At 38.0% G+C, this 23,122-nt stretch overlaps 1 protein-coding gene across 1 annotated transcript in view; it reads left to right on the top strand.

Annotated features, from left to right (window-relative positions):
- Nucleotides 1-794: 794 nt before the first annotated feature.
- SEL1L (SEL1L adaptor subunit of ERAD E3 ubiquitin ligase) overlaps nt 795-23,122 on the top strand; it is a 31,125-nt gene continuing 8,797 nt past the window's right edge. Inside the window, exons 1-18 of the mRNA XM_042814121.1 lie at nt 795-867; nt 7,241-7,278; nt 7,652-7,874; nt 10,639-10,806; nt 11,405-11,510; nt 12,628-12,790; nt 14,298-14,351; nt 14,443-14,502; nt 15,004-15,085; nt 15,336-15,490; nt 16,167-16,223; nt 17,063-17,131; nt 18,247-18,324; nt 19,025-19,087; nt 20,289-20,376; nt 20,633-20,781; nt 21,379-21,544; nt 22,324-22,398. Of these exons, the coding sequence (XP_042670055.1) occupies nt 795-867; nt 7,241-7,278; nt 7,652-7,874; nt 10,639-10,806; nt 11,405-11,510; nt 12,628-12,790; nt 14,298-14,351; nt 14,443-14,502; nt 15,004-15,085; nt 15,336-15,490; nt 16,167-16,223; nt 17,063-17,131; nt 18,247-18,324; nt 19,025-19,087; nt 20,289-20,376; nt 20,633-20,781; nt 21,379-21,544; nt 22,324-22,398 (1,867 nt within the window). The remainder of the gene's footprint in view (nt 868-7,240; nt 7,279-7,651; nt 7,875-10,638; nt 10,807-11,404; nt 11,511-12,627; nt 12,791-14,297; nt 14,352-14,442; nt 14,503-15,003; nt 15,086-15,335; nt 15,491-16,166; nt 16,224-17,062; nt 17,132-18,246; nt 18,325-19,024; nt 19,088-20,288; nt 20,377-20,632; nt 20,782-21,378; nt 21,545-22,323; nt 22,399-23,122) is intronic.

Genomic DNA, 23,122 nt, shown 5'->3' with positions numbered 1-23,122 from the left:
ACCTTCGCAGCCGCACGTGGCTCCGCGCGCCTCTGCCTGCCCGGGCGGAGCGGCCACGCGCTGCATACGGAGGGATTTGCTGCTGAGGGGGTTGTTAAGCGCAGCGGCTTTTGTGGGGTGATCTGTGAACGTAACGGAGCTGAGATCGGGCGACACTTAAGCACACGGAGCGTCCTGGTGAAACCTCGTGTAATAAAATAGCAGTGATCCGAGGTTGCGGTACGGTTTAGTTTTGCACGCAGTGATGGATGCCGAGTGCCAGGTTAGTTGAGGGGCAGCACGCGCCCAGCCTGCGCGCACCACTCCCCCAGCACAAACGGCTTTGCCCCTCCCGCCCCCTTCCTCAGACACGGCTGCCCTGCGGCTCCTTGCGCAGTTCGGCGCGGGGGACTGTGGGTAATGTAGTCCAATCGCGCCGTGACGCCTCGCACTCCGTAGTGAAGGCAGAATGACCTCTGCTAGGCATTGTGGGCCTTGTAGGAACGGGCACGCCCCAATCAGAGGTGTCGCTTGGGCAGGGCGCTCTCGCGCGGCCGGGCATGGTTCCACCATTATTTCCTACTGCGATCCCATTGGCCAACCAGAGGGCGTGACAGTCAGCGCCTACCCTGGCCAATCGGCGTGGGCCATGTAGAGAGGAAAGTCGTTTCCTGGCGGCTTGCGTATGCCGCGTTCAGCGGTCAGCTTTTATTCGTCAGTACTGAGAGCTGATTGGTGGTGCTGGGGCGGTGGGTGGGGCGAAGGAGCCGGGCTCGGGGTCTGGCGACGGCGGCGGCGCAACGGAGGCCGGCGGGATGGGGCGGCGGGTGCGTCTCGCGCTGCTGCTGTGCGTCGCGGTTCTGCGGGCCGCGGGGTTGGCGGCGGCTGGTGAGTGTGTGGCTGCTGCCTCTCTACGACGCGCCGGGCTGCGACCTGTGCGGTCTCGTTTCTAGGGGCCTGCTGCTGGGGCTGCCGGCTGGGCTCTGAGGTGTGGGGGAGCCAGGAGCCCTTGGGTGCCGGGTTAGGGTGGGAGCTGCTTCGGCCTCAGCAGGGTGTTGTGGGAGCTGGGCATCTGGTAGTTGTGTGACCGCGGGGTGGGGAGCGGGGCTGAGCCAGACTGGGCCCACATAGGCCTTTAGTGGGGCGGGCCTTTTTTCCTCTGGGATCCCTCAGGATCTGAAGGGTTTGTGCCTTGCACAGTCTCGCTCGTTCTGGTAGCACGGCAGGAGTCTGTTCAGTGCAACTTAGTGTGTTTTGGTTTAACGCAAAATGCTTTTTTCTCCCTAATATGGATCTCATAGCCCATGCGCCAATAGCGCTGATGTTGGCATTAGCAGATGAACTTTCTCCCACAGATAGATATGCAGCCACTACTGGAGCGTACACTGTGTCACTGTAATACCCTTTGCTGTTTCTGTTGGGATGCTGCTTCCGTTTGTGTGCTTTGTGTTTGCTGTCATCCTTCTTCCCTTCCTGGGCTCCTGTTTCCCACTCCCTTGGAACCAAAGGAGCAGAGGAGAAGAAACATGCAATGCCTTTATTTATATAGAGAGTCTTTAAAGTCTTTGACAACTTGAATGTACAGCTTTTGCTACTCAGGGTGTGCTTACAGACTGATATCTCAAGAAAGTTTACCTTTTTTCTAGAGGTAAGTTCATTAGTCTGAGATTTATTTTTCATGTGTGTGATAGCAACCTAAAGGTAAGTTCCATTGTTGGAGCTCAGACTGAATATCAACTGTAGTTATAGAGCTTAGTGCGTAATGTTATAAGCCAGCTCAACATGTCCCATGGCATGGAAAAGGCAAGTACAAGGACTGTGAAGCTAGAAGGGAGGCGTACCATGTGTGAATGCTGTGTTTGCACTGATATAAAAGGTAAAGCTGAGATAATTCACTTTAAACGAGCCATCTGTTGTTTTGTGGAAGTTCTGTCAAAATTAGGGGCTGCTTAACGGCACCTCTGTGGCTGTAGTAGCGTGCAGAATGCAGGTCTTCTGGCTGGACTGCTTTTTCATCATCCTATAGCTCTGTGAATATGAGGTTCTCATAGATTAAATTAATCTCAAAAAAAACCTGTGTATTTGCAATCAATTGGATTAATAGGCCCAAGTCAAACCATAGTACATTGCCTGACAGTTAAGGATGTTGTTGCTAAACTTAAATTATTCCTGTGACATAAAATTTTTCATTAATATCCTGAATTAGGAAAGGATATTGGATTACAATGGGGGGGGGGGGATAATAATCTGTCTTGCTCCTATTTCCTCTATTTTCTGAAGGAGAAAGAAGTAATAATGACTTTTTAGGTGCCTTGCTTTCCTTCAGTAACAGTAAGTCTGTGTCTTGTACAGTCTGTTACACGCCTACCTACTGTGTTAAATGCTTCTTTAAATACTTGATCGTTCCCTGATGTCAGGAAACTGTTACCTGGAACCAGAGTATATTAGAGGGAGGGATTTTTAAAAGGTTAAATAAAAATGGTTCAACTGTTATGTCTGAACTTTGGAAGACACTTTTAATAAGGACTTTTCTTAGTCAGGCAATTAGCTATATATTTAAATCCTAACTGCTCATAGTCTGCTTCAAGCAATTTCCTGAAGATTTCTTGCAAGAAAACTCATCAAGAGAAAGGAGTGCTTCTTAATTTAAGACATAATGTTAGTACAGATTATGAAGAAATTTGAGGTTGGGTCTAGGGGAAGAATACTAAGGCATCTATGGGGGCATGGGCAAAAGCAGATGAAAATAGAAGCTACTTCTGTTCTGGTGAAAGATAGTGATCTGCTACTGCTTGTAGCTGGAGCGGCCTTCTGCTGCTTCTGCTTCATTAACAGTTTTGGGGGAACATAATCTTATTTGTTTCTGATTGTGGATATTTTTTGATTCTAGATATTTTCCCTTGCTCATGGGAATAAAGAGATAGAAGTTCTTTTGCTTTGCCTGAAGAGAGGAAGCAATTCTTGCTCTGGCTATCCTGTACCTTCTTTGGCTAGCGTTAGTGATAAGCATAACTTTTTTTGTACTGGTACTGTTTTATTAACTGGTAGGACAGATGAATACAGGTATGTATTTATATTTGTTCTCATAAACATCAGAGTTCAATGGCTTTTCCTGTCCCTCGCAAGGTTTTTTTGTTGTTTTTTTTCCTAACTGGAATACATTCCTAAACTTTTGCCTTATTAAAAGTCTCATTTTCTACAGAGGGCTGTAAGCAGCTAGCAGCAATTGCAAGGAGACTGGAAAAAAGATTTGTATTCAGTATGAGAGTTGACCATTATCTTCATCTTGTAATTGCCCTAAAATAAGGGCACTACAAAGATTGTAACTGGGAATAATTTACTTAGATAATTTGAAGGGATAATTTGAAACTAGTCTTGCTGAATAGATGCTGCTTAAGGATTTTGCTTAACTCATTGCAAGTTTTTGAGGTTCATGTAATAGGAATAGGATCTATGCTAAAGTGGCTCTGCTGACCATTTCTTTTCTGAATTCAACAGTTGAAAGTTTTCTATAGAATTATAGAGTTATGGATTTTTGAGTTGGAAGGGAACTTTAAAAGTCATTTATTCCAACTCCCCTAGGGGTATCTCTTGGGGACACCTACAGCTATATTGGGTGGCTCAGAGTCCTCTGTCCGATCTGACCTTGAATTTCTCCAAGGACTGAGCATCCACCACCTCTCTGGGCATCCTGTTCCTGTGCTTTACTACTCTTTTTGTAAAAAAAAAAACTTTTTCCTTATACCCAGTCTAAATCTTCCCTCTTCTGGTTTGAAACCATTTCCCTTGCCCTATCAAAACAGACCTTGCTGAAGAGTTTGTCCTCTTCATTCTTATAGCCCTCTTTTAAATACTGAAAGGCCACTATCAGATTCCCTGGAATCTTCTCTTCTCCAGGCTGAACAGCCCCAGCTCATTCAGCCTGTCCTCCTAGGGGAGATGTTCTATCCCTTGGACCATTTTTGTGGCGCTTCTCTGGATGTGCTCCAACAGGTCCAAATTTGATAAGCAGTAGTCATGGGTGACTTTAGGTTTCCTTTGTTTCTACAAAATTGGGATAAACAGGGCTTGCATTCTGTTTCATCATCTGACTAGTCACTGGCACGAAAAGAATGTTCAAAGAAGTAAAAATACCACAGATGATCTCAAGAACAGCAGTCATCAAAATTCTGATGTGCATATTAAAAAGAATTTCCATGCTCAGTGTTTAAGTTAAAAATAAATATACATGTATGTCCTACTCTGTTAATGCATTATGTACACAAAATAGAAATGAAAAAAAAAATGACAAAGATCAAGTAAATGCTATCTCATTTTATGCTTTATTAATGGTCTAAGAAATACTTTCTTCCTGCACTACAGAGACATGTCTTTGCACCCCTACTGTGTACAAAGTGTAGAGCATACTAAATTTCACTTGTTGCTTTGCTGTGATAGTGTTTGAAACTTGGAAAGTGTAGCCAAAACTGTAAGAATCATAGAATCACAAGGTTGGAAACGACCTGCAAGATCATCTAGTCCAACCACCCTCCCATTCCCAGTACCACAAGCTACTAAACCATATCTCATAGCTCCTCGTCCAGGCACCTCTTGAACACTGCCAGGGACGGCAATTCCACCACTTCCCTGGGCAGCCATTCCAGTGCCTGACCACCCTCTGAGAGAAAAAGTTTCTCCTAATGTTCAACCTAAACCTCCTCTAGTACAACTTCTGGCCATTTCCTCGGGTCCTACTATTTGCCTGGGAGAAGAGGACAGACCCTTTTTCATCACAGCCTCCCTTCAGGAAGTTGTAGAGTGCAGTGAGGTCTCCCCTGAGCCTCTTCTTCTCCAGACTGAACAATCCCAGCTCCCTCAGCCGCTCCTCATAAGACTTGTGCTCCAGACCCCTCACCAGTTTCGTTGCCCTTCTCTGGACACCAACTGTCAGTTATCAATTAGAATGTTTGTTAAAACTCTGAGAGATTGTCTACAGCTTCCAGTTACTGAATTTTGGTTTGTTTCCCAAAGGTGAGCAAGCGTTCTAATGTTAAAACAAGTGTTAGTTGTCTGGTAGCAGCAGATCTTTAGCGTTATAGTTGATTTGTTCCTGAATATAGCAAAACATTGGAACTGCTGGACTTCTTCAACCTAATAATGTTATCTGAACTGCACCACCTGATTCCCACTATTTCTACCCCCTCTTTCCTGAAATACTTTCCTGAAAGTGGTAGTTCTTACAAACCTCAGCTAGCACTACAGCTGGAATACTTCTGCTGTATTTAAATAAGCTAACTGAACAGAGGTTTTTCTACTTGGAGTAAAATAAATGCGGTTATTTGAAGCTGATCTTAGCTATATATGAAGTAGTAGATAATTGAAGCAGGTGCTTAGCTGCCCCAGAATCCTGGCTGGGCATGTGAACACCCAGCTGTGTCTGTAATACTGCAAGGTTTGTAAGAAACTTGTGAATTTCACCAGCTGCCTGTTTCAGACACAAATCCTTCTGCTTACTCTTTCCTTTCAGTACTTCTTAGTATCCTTCTTATTTGTTAAAAAAAAAAAAAAAAAAGGTGGGATTCATTTTCTTGTTTTGTTTTCCAGAAGCTCTTTATAGAGATAGGCACCCTTGATAAGAGACTCAACTTTTTTTTTTTTTTTTAAAAAAAAAAAAGTCATTACCTTTTCTTTAGCATTTGTGCATGGAAAAACAAATGAATCTATCAGCTTTAATCTCTGAAGCAGGTGCACAAATATATCGTCCGTGACTTTATTCAGGAGTTGAACCTTGACCAATAAGCTGTTCTGAGGTCAAACTGTGACCTGCCAATAATTCTGTCAGAAGTTTTCTCAACTGCTTCTTGGAAGTAGACACTTCTGTAAATAGAGGGTGCATATTAGTCATCAGTCCTCTGGAATTAATGTTAATCTCAGTTATTTCTAGTCATATAACCAGTAATCTCTGCAACCTCATCTACTTTGCCATGACCCACAAACAGTTAAACCAGACTTGTTGTTTTAAACCGGTCTTAGAACCAATTATTCAGGTGCAGGTTTCCAATAACAAAGCTGGCTCCTTCAGAGAGAATTTCAGTGATGCAATAGAAATGAAACAGGTGATTTACTTTCAGGGTTGAAGAGCAAACATTTAATGAGCTCTAGCTTGTGTTGGTTGTGCTCAGATAGCATTATAAACCCCAATTCATGGGGAGTGGAGTGGAATTCTTATATGTAATAGGAGTTGGTGGCGTGTTTGTTTAGATTTCAAGGTTTTTATTTTGATTTGAATTCTATACTGGAGGAAGGGAAACCTATAGCATTTTCTTTCATTTCACCTAGATGAGGTGGTGTCAGTTGCTGATAATGTTGTCAGATCTGGTAAGAGTCACATTTCAGCTGTCACATTTGAGGCTTTTGATTGAGATGAATGGTAGTGTAAGTCAAGTTGTCTGAAGTACAATGAGTAGTCCTTTGAATCACTTACACAGCTCTGCAAAACAGTGATGAAAGCGTCATAACAAACTTTTCAGATGATCTGCTGCCTCGTTTTCACCTCCGTTCCTTTTGCATTTTAGTGGATCTCTGCCTAATGACATTTCTTATCTTCAGCTTCTCTTCCCCATCTTTCTAACTGGTTAGCCTGTAATAACCCATTCAGGTGAGAAAGATGACAGTTAATCAAAGATTACAGCTCTTAAACAATGTCTCAAGTCATTTCTCATAGTTCTAAAGAGAAACTTCTGCCTGAAGTTTGAATATGCTGGTCAGGCACAAGGATTTATCATTCTTCTATGCAAAGTACTGTTTAATTATCAGTGAGATGGTGCTAATATCACTTTCTGGTTGATCTTGAAGCTGTTTATACTAAAGCTGATATGGTGACTAAAATCCTCTGATTACTTGAGTTATTTGCACTTTCTGTGTACCTTTTCAAGCAGTTTAGCTGAACTGGAAGAATTCAGACTGCATGTTAATGTAGAAGATTAATTTGAGTTACAGTAATAATAAATCCTGTAGCTTTTCTAATATTGGCATAATACAATTGTATCCAATATTAGAAAAGCTAAAGGATTTCAAGTTCAGATGTGAGACTTTTGATTCCTCCTGACAACACTTGATGACAGGGTCTATTTTGAAGTGTATTACTTGCATTATTCAACTTTATACACTAGAGTATTTCAAAACAGTGGTAAAATACGACAAAATCAAAACAAAACTTTAGCTGTTCTTCAAAAATAAAACACTATGGAAAACATGTAATGACTTGTAATCTCTCTTATAGATGAAGAAGGGAATCAAGATGAATCACTGGAGTCAGAGGTGAGAAAAGTTTCTAGTCATTCTGGTTTTTTTCTTGTGGAGTAAGAACAAGGGTCTGACATGCCGAACTATGATTCAATTGTTGTTTTCAAGAATTCTTCAGCTCTCACTGTTTCATTGACTACTTCTGTGTGATGAAAGAATTAATCTTCTGTATCTTGAAGAGTATTCTTTTCATGGAACTAGGATGGAGTCAGTGAGAGCTAATAGCTCAATTTATTTCTGCTAATCCTCTTTAAATGTACTATACTAATTGGAACCCAGATGAAAATCATGACAGCGTATCTTTTTAAATTAATATATGTATTCATTTTTTTTGCAACTTCTTTCTTTGGTTTCTAATCTTCTGAATTATGCGGCTGCTTTCTTTCAGGCTTTACCTGCAGAGGACCAGGTAAAGGACCATTCTGCAGGAACTCGAGTGGTAGCAGGTCAGATCTTTCTTGAATCAGGGAAGTCAGGCTCTCAGCCTGAGGATGAAGAGAACTTCCACAGTCAAGAGGAAGAAAAAGAGAATTCTCTGGAAGAGTTGAACTCTCTAGACATGTCTGACCTATTAAATAAGGATTTGGAAGATGCAGAAATACAGAGTCCAGGTAACTGCTTGCAAGGTTATAAACTAGTCGCAAGAGAAAACACTCTGCATAACTGAGATGTAAATAAACACAAATAGTCATTTTTAACTCATCAGCTGACAAGCATCCTTACTTTTCCAGAATTTACCAGAATGGTAATTGGTATCCTTTTATTTGCAAGAAGCTCTTAGTGTGTATTTTTAGATTCATTTGAGTTTTCTTTAGTCTTATTACTACCATCTTTTTGAAAAGATTGTAATATCAAATCAATAAAGCACTGAATTCTTCATATAGGACTCAAGTACATGTATATTACTGTGTGTATCGAAACCATAGAAAGAGAAATTGCATCAGTGTTGCAGTCTGCTGACCATGTGTCTGGAGAGTAGGTTGATAAAGAAGGAACAAACCTTGATATAAAAACAAGTTTCCTATAAGTGCCTTAGGGCAGCAACTAAATTGCTTGTAAACTTCAGTAAATTTTCAAATACAAGTAAAACCTTGTGTCTAACATCTCTAAATTCTAGTGTTCTGGGTTTTCTGTTTGTATCTTGCTAACAATAATATGAGTTTAATATTATATACATTTATAAGTATAAATAATATGATTATATAAAATTATTATTTTTGACTTTCAGTTAGTAGTGAATGGTACCTACGTGATACAGTTGAGTACTCTAGACTTTGTATAGCAAAGAATTTTCCTTTTCATTTTGTCTATAAAAATTTAATCTTCAATTTTGCTAAAAAGAGTAGCTACACGGTAATACTAATGGTGTCTATCTTCTCAGCTCCTGGTTTGAATATCAAACGAAAACAGGAATAATGAATAGGATCACACTAGTTATTTTTAGTTATTAACATATTAACTTCGAGTATTTTCTAATGTACCTTCTTAATGCAGAACTAGTGTATAGTCTGTATTAAAAAAAAAAAGTTACTGATAGGATTGAATACTGCTTTTGAGAGATGTAGTGTTGTAAGGAGAAGTATATTAAACTCTACTTAATAGTTTTGTGGCACTAATGAACTAAATACTTCATTTACTCAATCTGTTTCAAAATGAATTACTTCCTACCTCAGAATTATGTGACTAGATGGCTTGTCCCTGGGTATTGCTTGCATCTAAGATTTTTAACTGTTCTTGTTGAAGTACTGAACATGATTTAAAAACTGTAAGTTTAAACGTCCTGTCCAGTTCTTTTGAACTTGTTATGAAATAAGCTAGTGATGTGGATAGAAGGATTACTTTCTGTATACAAAATGCAGTTCTGACAGAAAAGTGCCTGTATTCTGGGAGGGAGAAGACTGTTAAAGGAAAGCTTCACTGAGGAGATTTTTAACTGAGAGGGGCAGGAATCTGCCTCAGACACATTACATCTCTTGAACGAGCTGTCAGAGACAGGACTGCATTACAAGAGATTAAAGCTTTTCTGAAGATATATTCACTCATATGCATGGTGATGGGATTGCGTGCAAAATACTTTTAAACTTTCCATGTGTATTTTGCAGGTCAGTGAGCAGAGAAAAATTCCATCTTTGGAATCTTAGAATAAGTGCTATTAAGACATTTCTTTTGAGAAAGAAGTTGGAATTCTCTTCCCATCTGTGAAGGGGAAAAAAAAAGAATGTAGTATCTTTTGGTTATTTATCCTTTTTGGGCAGTTTTCCACCAACTGCAACAATCAGTTGATACGGAGCTGTCAATTCCTGCCATATTTCCCTTCCAATTTGGAGGAATCTTAGAGTAACACAATGTATTTAAAATTCCTGAATACTTATGAATATTTATTTGGATTTCATGTGGTATAAAGTATCTTCATAATGAAGTTCTGTCATGAGCTCTTACCGTGAGGTTGTGCATTATGCAATAGCTAACTGACATCTAAAATGTTTCAAACCTACTTCCATCAAGACACATTTAATGCATGTTTGATAACACTTTTCCTCGTGTTATTTAAATTGCCTAGGGGCATCTGCCAAGGAATCAACTTAGGAAATGCAATTTGAACAAGTGATCTATTTCTGGGGTTTTTTCCTATTAATAATAATAAACTAGTGTGATCTTTTGGCCTTGCAAGTGTAGTTCTCTAGAGAGAGAAAAAAAAAACATAAACTTTCCCTACAGCCATGAGAGGTAGAAACTTTACCTTTAAAAAGCAGTCTAGTTGACATTATCAATTGCAGATCTTTGCAAATGTGTTCAAACGAAGCTCAAGCCAACTGCTGAATTCAGCATACTGAAACAGAACTTCATAAAAGGCTGACTGAAATAATTTCATGTTCAAAAAATGAAGATAGTTCATAGTCTTCATAGAGGACTGACATTACCTAAAAATAGTGCAGTGAAATTGCTAACCTTTGATAGTGTAGTGAGTGCATGAAAAGTAACACCACTAAAAGTAATTTTGAATGCAACTTAAACTGGTGGAGTGAAAAAATGTTTTCAGTGTATTTACGTAAAAAAAAAAAAAAAAAAAAAAGTGCAGTTTTTCATGGAAGTCTTTCCTTAAAATTGTTATATTCTAATGCATTTGCTGAGAAATTAAAAATAGGATGCCTGCTGTTCCATTTCATAATTGAAAATAAGATTAATATTTTGAAGTGTTATTTGGGAAAGTAACTGTTTTTACATGCTTTTGTAAGTTAGAATCTTTGATTCAAAAATTGATTAAATACAATTTTAACTTCATAAAAGTTAATATGTAGGAATTATGTTGGTATGATAGACAGCTGCTTCTCTTTATTCTATAAATTGAAGTTATTTCTGGGTATGTATTTTCAGTTTTGACAGCTATTGGAGGCACTGCAGATGGTGAACCTTGCCACTTCCCCTTTTTGTTTATGGAGAAGGAATATGCAGAGTGTACTGCAGATGGGAGGGAAGATGGCAGGCTTTGGTGTGCAACAACCTATGATTACAAGAAAGATCAAAAGTGGGGCTTCTGTGAAAGTAAGCAAGCTGGTGTTTTTTATTTTTGTTCAAATAATACTTTCTTAATTCAGTGTTTTCGTATATCCTTATGCTCTTTACTACAAGATCTAGAAGTCCTTATTGTGTATTAATGGCCATCTCGTGTAAGAAATGAGAAAGGCAAAGTTCTCATGATGGGAAATACTGGGGAAGAATTATAGTGCAAATGCAGTTTTTAAAGCTTTTGGGAAATCTTGCAGTGGGGGAATCTGTAAAACTCGCTTTCTGAAGCTGTAGAAGTATGGAGATTTGACAGTGTTCCCATTATACTTGCTGATTTTCTTGTATGCAAGCAAGCTTTTTCTAGAAAGCACCTTTCTTCCATGCACAGCTTGCTTTGGAGCAAGGAAAGGAATAATTTAACAGCAAACTCATGACAGAGATCACATGAGATGGTATCTTTGAAGATGCTCAACGTTTCCTTTGCCTGGTAGTCACTCAGGGTTGTTTATTGGTCTTCAAAAATACTCCTTAAACTGTATTTACCCTTAAAACAAGTAGGAATTTTGAGAGACCAGTCTTAAGATGTGTAATTGGAGATCTTAATGTTTTGGGTTATTTATTTTGCTTTTAAAAGCTGAAGAGCAGTCCAATAAGAGGAGGCAGATGCAAGAAGCTGAGGATATTTATCAGACTGGAATGAAAATCCTTAATGAAAGCACCAAAAAGGCTCAGAAGAAAGAGTAAGTCTACATCTTCCATCCCTACAAGATAATGACTATGTAGCTGGTCAGTCATTTATGTTTATGAGTTAACATAAATTAGATGCCTTGGTATTTTCCTGCTTAATGGGACTTATCAACAAGTTAGGCAGTGATGGTACTGAAAATAAATTTCTGAATCAGTGTCTTCTAAGTGTTGGCTTAATGCAAGGTGGTGCTGCAGTTTTCTAGCTACAGTCTGAATGTGAGACCTGCCTGAGAGGAGAGTGTGTGATACAAGTAGTTGATATGTCTCTGTTACTAGATCCTTTTTCAAATGTTTCTTGTTATGGTTTTCATTTGTTTTCAAATACTGGGTCGGTGAAGAAGAGCTTTTCTTGTCCTGCTCTGTTCAATCTTCAGGGAAATGTTAATCTTATTCACAAATTACTAAAGCTCTAATAATTAGCTTTTTGTGAGCTAGAGTAATGTTTGTAGAAGAAACCAAAAAAGAATAGAAAGAGATGTTCTGTTCTTTCTGGTATTTTTACTTTCTGCCCTGTAATACAACCAATTGTTGGTGAAGTAGTTTTCAGTTTACTGTAATAATAGCTAAGTTAAGAAGTTAAGTTTAGAACTGCCTGGTACTCATTTTGGCAACTTCATCAGGAAGTGGTGACTCCAGGGTTCTGATTATTATGTGAGAATGATTACTGCGTTAAATTTGTCGATGGAGACAAGGCAGCTTATTCTGACCTCAGAAAGCTGATCTACACTTAGAGATTGTCCATCACACCTTGGCAAAGATAAAGACAGCTAGTACCTGTTAGCATTTGATTAAATAGTATCAGATTTTAAAACAGAGAACTTTGTTACAGCTAGCATGACTGTTTTATCACATGACTTGTCATGTGTGCAGTTGTCTTGGACCAAATATTTTGTATTTTCATCTGAATAATTTTGTACTCATCAAATCAAAGACTCCAAAGTAGTTTTCAGGCTTATTTTAATCTGCTATATTCTCTGAGGTTATTACAGAAATGGTCCTTGTAAATATTCAGCACATTGCTTGAAATTGTTCATACAAGAATGTGAATTTTACAGGTTTAGGAATGGAATCTGTTTTGCTTTGAAGTGACTAAAATTGTTTTCTTTTAAGAGCATATCAGTATCTTCTGAAGGCAGCTGACATGAATCATACCAAGGCAATGGAGAAAGTGTCTTACGCACTGTTGTTTGGGGATTACTTGAAGCAGAACATACAGTCATCTAAAGAGCTATTTGAAAAACTAACAGAAGAAGGTTCTCCTAAAGGACAAATGGTATGTGAATTCTTAAATTCTGCAAAAACTCCACAGGTTTATAAGTCGCTTAGATCTATAGATTGTACTTGTTTTAAATGGGTTTTATAGATTGTTCTTTCCTCTAGAATGAGATGAAAACAATGAATGTCATCTGTTACCTAGATTTAAAAAAAGGTAGTAGACACAGCACTTTGTTTGAAAATGTGATGTGAAACAACTTGTTCTGGTTGTTACCAGGAGCCAACTGATCTACCTGTAGGTATCCCTGCTCATTGCAAGAGAGTTGGTCTAGATGACTTTAAGGTCCCCTTTTCAATGGAAACAATTCTGTGGTACTTGTTCATTGTGTTGAAAATTGTGGCTATTGTCAATTTGTGTACATCAGTGTTTGCATATACTTACTTCATTCTCTGTTTCAGAAGCATCAGCTTCTTTTGGAGTTGACCGGTTTCTCTTGATTCTTTGTCTTGAGAATCTTATTCCCCACTTAGTGTTCGAGCACTGATTTGCCTTAAAAAGCGAGAGTATTTTTTTTTTTCTAGAGGCTTAATATTAATAAGATCAGAATTTTTATCAGTCTAGAATTCAGTACTGTCGCCGTTTCTCACGGCGACTTAAGTTGCGGTCCACCTGGCCCGCAGTGGCCTGACAGCCTCAGGCTCAGCGCCCAACCAAGTTGGTCCTGCGCTAGGCCTGATCCATTTGTTTGCTATTCAGCACACCAAAATGATGAGTGACAAAATGCAGTTTATTGTAAGCAGCACACTCTTCTTATAGCTCTCCCTATATCACAGTGTTACCAATCACCTTTGCTACGATTATCTCTACCCAATAGACATGTGGCATGTCTTGTCTTGCCATGTCTCACCATGGTTTCTCGAGAGTCAAGGGGCCCCCATAGAGCTGGTGACCTCCACAGCCCCCCTTTTATGTATTCCATTAACCACACAAGGGGCCCCTGCAGATCCTATTATGCCTGGTGACCTCCACAGCCCTCTTATTTACGTATTCTGTTAACTACACAGTACTATCTGCATTGTTTCTCTACACTTTGGGAGTTGCCTAGCATGGTTTATGTACACTGCATCTTCTATGCTACTAGTTTCTCTACTGAGTCACACAGCTGTAACAGGTGTTAGAGTAGATACAGTAGTACTTAACTAAACTTAAAGAATAAAAGTAACTTGGAAAAATGTAGCCAAACAATTTTTGTTACTCTAACTGCTATTGTAGGGAATACAGATACATGTATGTAGCAATTCTGACCTTTTGTTTGTTATGTTAGGATGAATTCTGATGAATTGCATTAATGGTAGTTTCTTAAACAACTGAACAACTTAGGAACTTGATATTGTAAAATAAGAAAGGAAGGGCCTAGATAGAGGAAGTACCAAGTGAAGGTAGAGAATAGCATGTTGTTTCCAACTTTGAGTTGTTGTGTGATTCCTTTATAATTATGTATTCCAGGAATACGTAATCCTGGAATTTCCTTGAGATTTGCTGACTGTCTTCATTTTATTTCTAGGCACTTGGATTTCTGTATGCATCTGGTCTAGGAGTCAATTCTAGTCAAGCTAAGGTAACACATGGGAAAAAAATCTTCTGTGTGTGTTTTCTTTTTATCTTGGAGGGAGATGTTTATATAATCAGTGATATTTTTATTTGTTAAGGCCCTGGTCTACTACACATTTGGAGCTTTAGGAGGAAATCTGATAGCCCATATGATCTTGGTAAGTAAAATTTCCCAGTTAAGTTTTTATATGCATGCATTTCTTATTATTCTTCCTTCGCGTAAGGAAAAATCTGCTCACTGTAAGCTGTGTGCCACTGTGGATTTAAATGAACCAAGTATATATCCCTTTTCACTTAAAGCAAAGTGATATCTGCCTTAGTTGTTCAAAGCTGATAAAAATAGTGAAAGCCAAAGATCTTTGCAGAAGATGCAGTTTCCAATGATGTTGAGATTTAAGAGAAAACGTATTACATTTAAGTGGAAAGATGTTTAGGTGTTCACCTGTAAGTTTGTCCTGGAGTAATACCTGCTGTTTATTGGATACACTTAGCCTTTTGAATGGTATCAGTCAATTGCTTTTAATGGTTTTGGAGTTGTCTCATGACTTTCTTTTAGCCTGTTGTCTTGTCAAAACTTGTTCCAGTAATGTGAAAACTTTTGTTTGTAACGTGGCAGGTGCTGAGTTGTCAAATGAGCACCATCTTTGTTTTCTTCTCAGGGTTACCGTTACTGGGCTGGGATAGGAGTCCTGCAAAGCTGTGAATCTGCTCTCACTCACTATCGACTTGTAGCTAATCACGGTAAAAGCACTTTTTACTCAACTAATGTTTTTGAATGATATAGAAATACCTAGAAAGTCTCCTTTTGTCAGCATTAGAGAATTATATTTTTACACTTCTAAGTTATCAGTTTGGTTCTGAATTGTAAGGTGTTTTTTTTTTTACCTCTATTTTAAAAAAAAAAACTGGATCTCTGTTGGTTACTCAAAGTTGCAGTACAGTATTTGTATTGAGAAAAGCTGCCTGAAAGTTTTACAAATGTCTTTTCTAGTTGCTAGCGATATTTCATTGACTGGTGGAACTGTGGTTCAGCGGATTCGCTTAGCAGATGAAGTAGAAAATCCAGGAATGGCAAGTGGAATGTTGGAAGAAGACTTGATTCAGTATTACCAGTTTGTAGCAGAGAAAGGAGATGTACAAGCGCAGGTAAAACTTAAGTTCATTTGATATTTTGCAGGAGTTTGGGGGGATTGTATGAAAAGTTTTAGAAAGCTAAAGCTCTAATATCTCTCTCAGTATTTCTCAGCAATCAGGTTTATTGACACTTCCCGATTATCTTTTGTTAGAAGGAGCTTATATTTTAGCATGCTTAAGATTGGACTTAAAGAAAAGCAAGTATCTGTGGAAAAATAAATCCAAAATATTATCACTTCTGTATCTTAGAGAAGATGATATTGGAGTTCATGGAAACCAATCAGACTAGTTTAAGAATAGTTTTACGTGTTGTAAGGGAAGTCTTGATCAGAAGAACTGGCCTTGTGAAAGAGCCTCAGTTTCTTACTGCTTTGTTTTTGTAATATTTCTGCATGGTGCCAGCTGGACCTCTTCTATGTGTAACACAGATTGAGGGGAGAACACTGCAGGCCAACTGTCTTGATTTAACTCTCAGCTAAGACTTAAGAATTGTGTGGAATTGAACAGTCTATTTTTTTTTATCTAGGACAGTCACTTTTTATTATTCTCCATTAATTCTCCACTTCCCTTAGCATATTATGGAGGAAATGGGTTTTGTATTCTGTCTTTGTCTATGTTATCTGTGTTTCTAAGAAAGTAAATTTCCTAAGGAAAAGTGATTTATTTGTATTGTGCCCTTTATTTTTAGGTTGGTCTTGGACAATTGCACTTGCATGGAGGAAGAGGAGTAGAGCAAAATCATCAGGTAGCCTTTCTGTGCATCTCCAGTGTGTATTACAGTTATAAAGGTGGGGTGGAAATAGTGTACCTAAGAACACAATCAAGCAGAACTCTTATTTGCCATAAGGTATTTAATGTCTTCAGTAAAATTTGTGTTTAATACAGTTAGCTTAATACTAGTCTTAGAAATGAGGAAGTAAAAATACAAAGATGAGTTTTTCCACTAAATGTTATCTGCAACTGGCTGAGTTTCTGCATATGTAGTAGGATCTTCATGGTGGACTATGTATACATTAGCAATTATATTCTAACTCACATGAATTTGAAGAGTAGAGCACTTCAGTAGCCAAAATGATGTGACTGAAAATACTACAGTTAATAAATCTGTTTAGAAAGCAAAACTTCTGCTGTCGTAAGCTAGCATACCTATTGCTTGTGGAAGTTAAAATAACTATCTTCTGAAAATACATACTGAAAAACTAGAGAGCTGAGTGTGCTGTTCTGAGGATTATTTCAGACTCTGCTACTGACCACACATTATGTAACAGCAGCCACCTTAAAAATGGCTCATCTGTAAGAGTTTAAAGAATATGTTCAGTGGTCAGAATGAGTATACCCAAGCTTATATACCTGTATAGCTTGTGTTCAGTAGCAGTTTTTTCTCTGCCTATTGGAATACACTGAGTGGGATTGCTGCTCAGTACTGAGATTTTATATAGGGAGCTCCATTAAATAAGGCAGAATTGATAAGCCTTTTGCTCAGAAGAACCTGCAAGCCTGACAATTGCACTTGTGCTATATTTTGCAAGAAAAGACTCAGATCATATATCAAGGTAACTAAAATACTTGTCTTCCTTTCTCCAGCGCGCATTTGAGTACTTCAATCAAGCAGCTAATGCTGGCAACTCACATGCCATGGCCTTTCTAGGAAAGGTAAATATTGAACACTCAAAAATAAGACAATTGTCTGTTTCAGTAGAATAATAGTATTTCCTATCTCCTGATTTTGTGTAGTCTCAAACTGGAATGCTGGAAGCTTCAACTTTGCTAGTTTTAAACTGAGAGTAGCAGTTTATTATGTCTAGTCTGTTTTCTATTTCTTCTTTCACTTTTGGAAGGTTTGTTTTGAGTGAAAAGTGCTTGAACTAGACCTTTAAAAATAGGAAATGGGTGTCTAGATAGTTAACTGTGGTGTAGCAAATGTTTATTCCAGGAAGGGGAAAAAAAAAAAAAGATTTCTTATTCTGTACTGGAAACTGAGGTATCTAAATTAGTTTCCAGTAGGTTTGTATCAAAGCCTGAATCTGTCTGCAGAGTAGACCTTTATATCCGTTTCCTGAGACTTATTTCCTTCTTAAATTTAAACTGGACTGAGAAGCTGCTATTTGTGGTGTGAACGCCTTTCTCCTTAGAAAGGTATTCAGGTCACTTGCCTGAGATCTAGATTATCAGCTACCTTTACTCTGTATGAGGAGCTAAATCCTTATTATTCAATGTGAGTACCCCGTAAGATTAGGCAGCAGTGTGCAGTAGCTCTGGCTTACCTTCTTGAGGTTCTCACTGCACTGGAGATTAAAAAACTCATGAAAAAAAGAGTATAGTGTGCTTATCAAGGCACCTGACATAAGAGATTGCAGTTTCCTGCTTTCAGGGCTGTTTGAATACATATCTAATAAATGCTTGAATTGAATTAGGCTAGGAACAGGGCCTAGCAACCAATTCTTGTTTTCAAGTAGTATTTTACATGCTAGTATAGTTTTACTTCCATTGATCTTAGAGGACTTTTTTGTCTAATTGTGTTTCTCCACACTGGATCAGAAGTGAAGGATATTATTACTCAAAGCTTTTAACTTTATGGATAGTTCATTCTTCATATAACCTCTGAATCTGAAGTTATAGCATAATACATGTATTCTGCTTTGGTATAAGTTCTTTATTCCATAATAAAATAAATAGAGTTGCCTAATGCTACAGTGCTTCATGATGTCCACAGAAAATTAATTTATTTGAGTAGTCATCAGAAATGATTTTTTTTTTTTTTCTTTCAGATGTACTCAGAAGGAAGTGATGTTGTACCTCAGAATAATGAAACAGCTCTTCAGTATTTCAAGAAAGCTGCTGATATGGTATGATTATCTGCTTGCAAAAAATACAGCATCTGCACTATAGAAGTTGAATAGCTCAGAAATACTGCTAATGCCTTTTTGCACGCTTATGTATGTGTACAGCTACTCCTGTCCCAGGCTGCAGTTTAACTAAATCTTGAATGTCAAGGATTCTGGAGACTGTTCTGATACTGGTCCTCTTGACTTGATAATTTGCTACATTCACTAAAAGTTTCTGATATGCGCCATTACCTTCTACAATTCTACTTACAATTCTACATACTTCTAGTTCAGTAGGGATGCTGGTGATTAACACAGGACCACCAGCAATCTGCCTCAATTTAAGACAGATTCTTAGAGTTTTGCTAATTGTTTGGGAGTTTCTATGGCATTCAGAATGCTTCAAACTTGGAAAAACTGAAGATAAGTTATTAATGGTCTAGCTTCCTATGGGTGAGTGTTCAACATTTTGAAAATGCACTGTGGACTTTCATAACTAGCATTAAAAGTTTTTTCCTGTTTTAATCACCTTCGTAGCTATTGAGCAAAATTTCCCAGATACGCTATTTTCTTCTTAAATAACTATTGCTTAATAAATTTGTTTTGCATGTTTTCATCTATTTCAGCACTACTTGTTTTTGTGTTACTAAAGAGCTGCAAAATTTGAGAGATTTAGTTGTAGGCTTGATTTTCTTTACAGAATTTTATTTTTTTGCTTCAGGGTAATCCAGTTGGGCAGAGTGGGTTAGGAATGGCTTATCTCTATGGAAGAGGTGTTCCAGTGGTAAGTTTTTGATGGTCATCTTTCTAGGTGTAGTGGAAATGTTAAGTCATGGCCTGAATCAGTGGTTGAGCACCTGGTGGGAAGGGAGGGTCAACCCAGGGGAGCTCAGGTGCAAGCAATGCACCTCACTGACTGGAAGAGGTGGAGCCAAGATCCACCCCTTCCCAGACCTCATTTAAGGGTTGACAGTGAAAGTGAGGGTGTCTCTTGCTGGAGATCCCTGCTTACCTGAGCTCTTTTCCTTCATTTCTGCGTCTGTGGCTGCTGCGTTTGGGTTTGTTCTCATTTGCTGTAGCCAAAGACTTTGCCACCCTGCTATTATCATCCCAGTATAGTATTACACTAGTCATAGCTGATTGTGCAACTTCTTGCTTTCTACAGGCTCTTTCTCTAGAGAGGAGTACTGTAGAACACTTACTTGTGGAGAATTATATTGCTCTGAAAGCTTCGTGGAGAAACTTTTAATATAAAAATAATAGTAATTCACTGAAGGGTTAACAACTCTTAAACATGTTCTAAGTTCCTTCTAACAAGTTTGAAAATACTGCCAGAGCTGTTAGAGAAGTGGGGCAGTGTGAAAGTTTTGCTGGAGTTTTAAACTTAGCTTTAATTTTCTTATGAAGCAAAGCAAGCCCTAACTGCCCCCAATTTTATCTCTTGTGACAGTGGAGGAACGCCTTGAGGCTTTTAATTAGTTCTTTGGCCTCATTGCATTACCAACACAGAGGTCTCTTTTTCTGTCAAGTGTTATATTTTTAGTTATATAAACAGGTATTCATAAAGTTTAATTTTCCAAGTTGAGGAAACAAGTTGCTTGCTTTTGAAACAGCACAAAAAAATCTTTTGAACTATAACTATTTGTGGCAACGTTATGTGTGGATGCCAGCTTTCATTTGGCCTCTAGAGGTTCCTGCCAAACTCAATCATTATATGTGATTCTATAAGTTATATCGTCCAACCCACATGCTGCAGTAGGACTTCTTAGAATGAGTTGCTTGGGACCATCTTCAACCAGCCATCTTTTGAATATCTCCCATATCTCCATCTCTTGGCAACCCGTTCACTTGTCAGTCAGAATATGCCTTGTATGTCTAATTTTTATATCTTAAGCCTGTAGCTGTTTTATTTTACACACATTCTCTCTTTATTTAAATTGTGCTATATTGCAAGGCTCTATTGACTGGATCCAATTTTCCTGCAGAACTATGAGCTAGCTCTGAAGTATTTCCAGAAGGCTGCAGAACAGGGATGGGTTGATGGACAACTTCAGCTGGGTTCCATGTATTACAGTAAGTGGCACCAAAATAATTTGCCAGGTATAAACAACTGCCATTTCAGTATCTGTTCACTAGGTGGCATTAAAGGTGAGGATATACTGCTTGTATACTGCAGTGTTACTAGACTGCATTTATGTTTTTTTCCTATTTGTCTTTCTCCCCACTCATTTATGTACCTTTCTGTAATGTTTTCTAGCGATTGTGCTGTATTTCATACAACTTTGCCTGTTATGAGGAATGAATAGCATTGACTTAATATTTCTTTTAGATGGTATTGGAGTCAAGAGAGACTATAAACAAGCTTTGAAATATTTTAATTTGGCCTCCCAGGGTGGCCATATTCTGGCTTTTTACAATCTGGCTCAGATGCATGCTACTGGCACTGGAGTGATGCGTTCTTGTCATACTGCTGTTGAGGTAAGGTCATCCACTTATAATGCAAGTCCAATAATGTTAACTTGCAAACGATTGGATATAACTGTGTCAGTTTACCTAAGATATTCATAGTTAAAATGCATTGGTGACTGCAGAACCAAGGCTATCATAAGGGAAAGTGTTAAATTATTGAATTGCTTTGTATCTCATGAGAAAAACCTTTAATTTTTATGTTGCTGTGATGTGACATTTGTTTTCTTAGCTCAGAAGAAAATCATATGAACGTAATACACACTTCAGTATTTAAGTACTGATTTTTTTTTTTTCATTTGGACATAGTTTCAAGTGTACAGTTTAAGCTGAGAAATAGGAAATTTTTTTTAAAAGCTCTTGTTCAGTATATTTCTGAGTAAGCAGCTGAATCTTGGTGTTTTTTACACACCAAGATTTACTTAGGAATCTATATACTCTGTATCTTGAAGTTTAAGCCTGTCTTAAGCAGTGAATTTATCGGTTGAGATTTTCCTGTGAAATGCAAATGCTTTTAACAGGTGTTTGAATGTTCAAAGTTGACCTCCTGTAAAATACAAATTTCTGAAGTTCCTCACAGTCTACTCCATCTTCTCTATTCCTCTGCAGTTGTTTAAGAATGTTTGTGAACGAGGACGCTGGTCTGAAAGACTTATGACTGCATACAACAGCTATAAAGATGGCGATTCAAATTCTGCTGTTGTTCAGTATCTTCTTTTGGCAGAACAAGGCTATGAAGTTGCACAAAGCAATGCTGCTTTCATACTTGATCAAAGTAAGGACTCCTGCTTGTTCTCAGAAGGTTTTTTGAGCTCACTTGTAATAGTCCTGTTAGTAGAACTTTAGAATTCTTGAAGGTCTGTCTTGTTCAGTTAGTGCTTCAATGGAACTTTTGTCACCTTTCCTCCTTTTCACACTGGAAAATTGGTAGTCTTTTTACCTCTATAGCTTTCTAACCTTTAAGTCAGGAAACACTTAAATTTTGACTTCTGGGATTTAAGAATAGGGTAGTGAGTGTTTTTTCAAAGGGGCTTTAGTTACTCATCTTTACATAAGCTAAAGCTGACACAGCAGAGGTATCAGTTGTGGCTGGGACATAGCATCTTGGTCTGGGTTAAAATTTCGATTATTATTATATCTATAAATCTACATCTCAATTCGAGATTAATGTAAAACTGTTAAATACACTTCATACAGAGAATCTTTTAACTGTAAGGTAGTATGCCTGAAACCATATTCACACTCCAAGTGAAAAAAATTGAGACCTTTGAAGTAGAACCATACAGTTTGTTCATAACTTGTGTGTGGGGAGAGATGTAGAGAAAAAAAAAAAAAAAAAAAAGAAAAAAACACATAAAAATGAAAGTATTTCTTACTAATTTCAGACCCGCTGAATCATGTTTGGGCAATAGCACACTTAAATTTTTAATCTTTTTACGTGCTGCATATAAGCATTTGAGGGCAGCTAGGTGTGTGTGTGTGTGTGTGTGTGTGTGTGTGCGTGTGTGTGCGTGTGTACCAGGTTCTCACTTAATAAATTGATTTCCTTTCTAGAAGAAGCTAGCATAGTAGGAGAAAATGAAACATATCCACGAGCGTTGCTTCACTGGAATAGAGCAGCTTCTCAAGGTACGTTTGGTATGGTAACAATTCCAGTTACGTCAGATGTCAGATACACTCTTTTTTTTTTTTTTTTCCTTTATGAAGCAAGGAAAGGGAGAAAAGCTTCTATTTTGTTCAACATTAGTCATATTCCACAAGAGCTTGTGGCTGTTCTTTATTCCACTGGCAGCCATAAAGTTATTGCTTCATGACTGTAGGCATATTGCACTCTGAAGTCCTGGAAAGTGTAAAAAAATAAAAATTAAAAAAAAAAAAATGTAGAATGCATTTCTCTTGCCATTCCACATGAAATTATAGAGCAGTATTAAAATTGAGAAATATGTATTTACTTGAATATTTTAGTTGATCCACCTTTTTAATGTAGATACAAAATATCTCGAGGATTTTGGTACTTGTCATCATTTATAAGAAATGTAATTCCTTATTGAAAGCAAGAAAAGACCAGTGATCAAGAATGCAGCATTGTTCAACAAAGCAGAGTTTAAACTCTAGTATTGTGATCCTATAGTAAAATACACAAATCTAAGTTTAATAATCTTATATCTCAGTAGAGTTCTCTAACCTTCACACAGGTTCATCTACATAAATGTCAGTCTGTCAACTTTTTACTTAAGGGGAGGTATGATTTAAATGGAGCGTAAGATTTTGTCTGAAAATATTTAGACAGTGCTCTTTTTTACTAGAAATATTCATTTACCAAGTGATTATCAGAGACTTCGGTTTGTTTTCA

Source organism: Centrocercus urophasianus, unplaced genomic scaffold, assembly GCF_019232065.1.
Source record: "Centrocercus urophasianus isolate 14NV4802_14NV808 unplaced genomic scaffold, USGS_Curo_1.0 seq_14, whole genome shotgun sequence".
NCBI classification, from domain to species: domain Eukaryota; kingdom Metazoa; phylum Chordata; class Aves; order Galliformes; family Phasianidae; genus Centrocercus; species Centrocercus urophasianus.
The sequence above is the reverse complement of the archived record's forward strand: the minus strand, read 5'-3'. Positions and strand labels throughout refer to the sequence as shown.